This window comes from Lactuca serriola, chromosome 5 (genome assembly GCF_051521515.1).
Source record: "Lactuca serriola cultivar US96UC23 chromosome 5, Lser_US96UC23_V15, whole genome shotgun sequence".
In the NCBI taxonomy this organism is placed as follows: Eukaryota; Viridiplantae; Streptophyta; class Magnoliopsida; order Asterales; family Asteraceae; genus Lactuca; species Lactuca serriola.
In genome coordinates, this window is record NC_136412.1 from 175,637,331 (window position 1) to 175,642,666 (window position 5,336).

The 5,336-nt window shown below is 36.1% G+C and overlaps 1 protein-coding gene across 1 annotated transcript; it reads right to left on the minus strand.

The window, feature by feature from the left end:
• Window positions 1-551: 551 nt before the first annotated feature.
• LOC145053316 (protein PSK SIMULATOR 1-like) lies at window positions 552-2,956 on the minus strand. Its single transcript, XM_079001338.1, has one exon. It carries the CDS (start codon window positions 2,628-2,630, stop codon window positions 951-953), a length of 1,680 nt encoding a protein of 559 aa, XP_078857464.1. The 5' UTR covers window positions 2,631-2,956; the 3' UTR covers window positions 552-950.
• Window positions 2,957-5,336: the final 2,380 nt, after the last annotated feature.

The following is a 5,336-nucleotide window of genomic DNA, read 5'->3' on the forward strand; positions in this document are numbered from 1 at the left end:
CATAGAAGTTGCAGCCACACCAACACCATAATCACCATGGTCACACCCATGTGGGCCCCACATCACAGTCAATAGTAATTAGTAACTTTTCTTGCATGCATCATGGGTGGTCCTAAAAATAATGGTACGGTTCAAGACTTCAAAGGTACAAAAAAATATGTATCTCCAAAATCACAACACTCAATTGGCTCACTCATTCATGTCTTAAAAACATCATGTGAGATATGTAAATCAGGTACACAACAGTCTGTTAGATGACTGACTGCCAACTTAGTACTCATAGGAGAGCCCAATTCATATCGGAACTGAAACACCCACTGCGATTTCTACCTCACGTAAGAGCCCAGTGCCCACAAGGAGCTCACTGCTCAGTCCACATTGGTTTAAAACGTCTCACATTATGACTGCTAAGACTCGAACCCTCACAAGGAGCTTACTGCTCAGTCCACATTGGATTAAAACGTCTCACACTGACTGCTAAGACTCGAACCCTGAATGCCACCCTCAGGGTAAAGTAACCATGTTCACAAAAAAAAGGTCAAGAATCGAAATGAATGACAAAAACAACTTCATATCACCACACCATGTTTTCAAGATCAATTTTTTTTAGCAAAATTGAACAAAAATTTGGCCAAAAAATAGATTATAGCACAATTTACATTAGAACATGAGCTTTTTGTTTAAGTTTAAATTATGTACTTCGAAGGCCAAACCATATGATTCAAAACAAAGATAATTACAAACATCTACAAGCCCAAAATCTTTATATTCACATTATGTTGCACAACGTCTATCATCTATCTTTTTTTTTTCTAGTAACCCTTGAACTGGTCCACATGCAAGATCTAAATCAGATACACAGTGGCCCATTACATATCTGTAATCTTTCATTAGAGAAAGCAAAACAAAGAAACAAAACTCATCACGATGAAAAACCAATCAAGATCTCATTACTGCAATTGCCAATCCGTGCAATCATCAAAATCAAAACTACTTGCACAATCCAATAACGCGTTTTGTTGATGTTCATATCGACAAATATAATTCAACCCCACAAGAAGCTCACAAATGGCAACTTCCGTCTTTTCTCGATCTGCAAAATACAAAGTTTGCAAAAGAAGAACATTTGATTTTGAGACAATGTGTTGTTGGTCAAAGTTCCTCTCAGTTTGCCACCTAATCATGTTGTGTGCCATGGGTGCTAGCCATGAGAGTATCCCATCAAGCCTGTCTTTCCAATCGTGTGCAAGAGGAGCATCATAAATCGCTAAATTTCTTGAAAAAGACTTTAGATTTCTCTTTAAAACTAATCTTAAACTTTTTGGTAACATTTGATATAGATCATCTCTAGCTTCTTCTCCAACTAAATGAGGGTAGTGAAGTAATTTCTCAATCACGATGATAATGTTGGCATAATGTAATGCTAAAGCAGAGCCTCCAATGGTGTTGGGAGGTGGTTTCACCATTAATTTGATCTGTGGAACAGTTTTATGAATCTTTATCAAATTACCATTACACCCTTGAAGATTTGTAATCTCTTTCTTTAAGCTACTTGAAACACTACAAGAACCAGAAACATGGCTGCTTTGATCATCGGTTACTGGAATAGATACAGACCCATCGTTGAAATCGTGTAATTTTGAAGTGTTCATGGTTAAACATTCCATAAACAGTCTCTTTGGTCCCAATCCACAAGCAAAATTGAAGTCTTCGGCTTTGAAAAGATTCGTTTCCCCTTTTTTTGTTTGAATCTGTGGCTTGATACTGACTATCTTCTTCTCCACTAAGCTCGAACTACAAGAACCAATTTGATTCGAGTTTTGAGCAGAACTTCTAGATGAATTTAACGTGTTGCTAGATGAGAACATCTCTCTTCGGGAAATTGAATCATTGAAAACTGAAAAGATTCGAGCGTAAAGAGTACATACAGTTCTTGCTAGCATCTCGACGACTTTATCGTAAGTTTGATTCCATAGTGAAACGTTCTTCAGGTGGCGAACATCTTGGATCTGCCAAATCAATTTCTGTTCGAAGACCTTTCTGCTTTCTTCGTGCTGGTTTTGTTGGAATTTTTTCGTTGTAATCTCTAATTCGTTCAAGACCTCCATTTCTCCGTAGAGAGTGGTTGTGGAATTAACAAAGCGCTCGAATTTTCGCATCATTGCGTCCATATCCTTCACCAGGAACCCTAATTCCGTAACATCCATGGCTGCACTGACTATATCTCTGTAAACATGTTGAAATCCTTGAAGCTGAGGGATTGTGCACTTCTTGCCGAGCCTGGAGACGACGCCGGCGATGAAATTTAACTCTTCTAGCTTCTCTGAAAGCGCGAGGTCTAAAAGATAGGTCTCGTCGGAGGAGACTAGGGCTTTGACGCCATCGGAGAAGAGAATTTGGGTTTTCAACTTGGAAATCTCTGAATTGGTTAGAGATTTGTGGAGTCGAACGGTTTTTGACATCACATTGGCAACCTCAAACGAGAGAATTCCGATTGTTTCCGGTGTTTTGCTTTGAGTTTCTTGTTTGTTTCTGGTGGACTTTTTGGAAGAGGGTTCTAAGAGGAGGGCATGTTTGAGATTGGAACTCACATGGCTTCCAATTTTAACTAACCAAGGCTCGGCCACCATTGTTGTATCTGCTGAGATCACCAAAACTTAGAATTATATAATAAAATCAAAAACCCACAAAATCGAGTCGGATCTAGTCAGAGTTTGAGTAATTGCATGTCATCAATGAGCAGAAATTTCTATGTAGTTCGAACGTTGTTCAAACGCGGTAACAAATTCAACTCCCTTGACTTTGTTAATGGATGAATTGTGAGATTTGGGAATTTGATTGATTGATGAAAAGTTGTTGAATTTGTGGAGTGGGGTGGGAGGGAGGGGATATTTGAAAAAGGGAGATGACATTGAAAGAATTTCTAGGTGTTACGTAATACGTATGCATAAACTCATCCATTAACTACCAATTGTCAAAATTTTCTTTTAACCTACTACACCCTCTCCCATCTCCATTGGATGTTCCCTTCACAAATTATATAATTATATGATTTAAATATGGAATAATAATTTAAAAAGGTAATATATTTTTCGATTTTTATACATTTTGTCGCTGAGTTTTTTTTGTCCACATATACCCTTTCAACTTGTTAAACTGTACACATTTAGTCCTTATGACCGACAACTTCAGGTTAGCCGGTAAAAATAACTTAATATGGTAATATATTTATCATTTTGTACACATTTAGTCATTAATATTTTTTGATGCAAAATAAATCTTTGTTGTTTTTGTACTCATTCAATACTAATGAATGAATTCATTAGGTTTTTCTCACGACATTTTACGTTGGACATTCATTAATGAGATGTTTCGAACTTTTGATACTTATGTCCATCGTGATCTTGACTATTTGGTTGCTTATGTCATGTGTTCTGAACGTCATAACTTCTTCATACGATCTCAGATTTTAACGATATTTATATCTATGCATTCACATTTTAGTCTACTACAACTTTTGTTTAGATTACCCTTGTTAAAAAAATAACATATTTTTACTTACTATCTCACATCTAATTACTTACGATCACACATTCTGTGGATTGTTGGTTATGTATCCTTGTGTATAGGATGTTGTTGAGTTGTAGTGATCTGCTAGATTTATGTATATATCCTTGTATGATAGGACACAACAATAGTAGTATGTTGGTTAGAGTACCAGTAGGTTGGTTATCGTCTAATGGAGTGCCATAGGAGCTATATGTAGTCATATAGGATAGCCTGAAAACTTTTGATCTAGGTTTTCTTGCATGTTCCTTGTTTGGTTGTGGCCCTAGAGTAGGATCATCTATTCGGGTGGCTATCTCACCTCTGGTTATGCATTTTATAGAGGTTAGCTGGTAGCAAAGTAGTGTGCTATGAAGGAGTAGTAGACGATAGTGAGATGTATGATTGATAATTGTTTGTATTTTATACTTACTTGATCCTTGATTATTTATATGTTGACATATGGTTCTGGGATAGGTTGAAGCGGTCCTGCTATGTGTTGTAGGCCAAGATACCTAGTACGAGCCGGCTATAAGTCGTAGGCACGGAGGCTCGAGAAGAGTGTTTGGGTTGATGCGGCATACCAACGAACCTTGGGCATTTCAGTCCGATGAGTGATTGAAACCGTTGCATGTTGGCATTCGAGTCTGATGACTGATTGGGCCAGAATATTCCAATCTGATGATTGTGGGCCCGTTATGCATGATAGTACGTTTGTTATATGGGGTATTTTGGGGGAAACTCACTAAGTTTTGTGCTTACCCACTTGTTTACGTTGTCACGTTTTATTGTTGATCGTGGGAAGGCGAATGCAGGACTGTACATACTCGTCAACAGTATTGAGGATTCCGCATTTCTTATATTACTCTGATTTTTGATAAATGTATATTGGAATAAACGATTTTTCTTAATATTGGATTTATAATTAGGGGGTTTTGCCTTATTTAAATAAGACGTTACACATAAGCATCAACATCCATACACCTCTCACCAATGATTGTCCCACGTAAGATGTTGTGAGAATAACCTAAAGAAATCATTCATAAGTACTGAATGAGTATAAAAATAAAAAGAACTTATTTTGAAACAAAAAATATTAAGGACTAAATGTGTACAAAAATATTAAGGACTAAATGTGTACAAAATGAGAAATATATTACCCTATTAAGTCATTTTTCCCGGCTAACCTGGAGTAACCGGTCATAAGGACTGAATGCGTATAGTTTAATAAGTTAAAGGGGTAAATGTGGACGAAAAAAACTCAGTGACCAAATGTGTACACATCGAAAAATATATTACTCTTTTAAGTCATAATCCCTTTAAATATCTATTGAGCTTAGGTCCACCAAATATATCAAAGATAGTTATTATTTTTTTTAAAAAAATACATCGACATTTAAAGAGTTATTGACCTTAGGTCGACGATATGTATTAGAGATAGTATTATTATTTTTTAAATATATCAACACTTAACTGAGGTTTTCAAAACTTTCGAACTATAAACCATCATATCTGTAAAGTAATTCGAAATGTAGCATCCATAAAATTTTGAAAATTTTAAAAATTTTAAATAAATCCAAAACCATCGTTTATTACATATTGTTTTCAAAATAAGTTTTACATCAGAGTTTTCCCAGAAATCATATCACAAAATATGAGGAGGTGCACGATCAAGTCTTCTCCTTTCCACAATCATCTGAGGTACCTGAAACATAATAAAAAACTATAAGCCCATAGCTTAGTGAGTCTTCCACGAAATACCACCACATAAACATAACATACAACATCAT

What these genes read in the sequence shown, in the direction of transcription:
- LOC145053316 (XM_079001338.1), bottom strand. Translation starts at nt 2,630, where the DNA reads ATGGTGGCCGAGCCTTGGTTAGTTAAAATTGGAAGCCATGTGAGTTCC.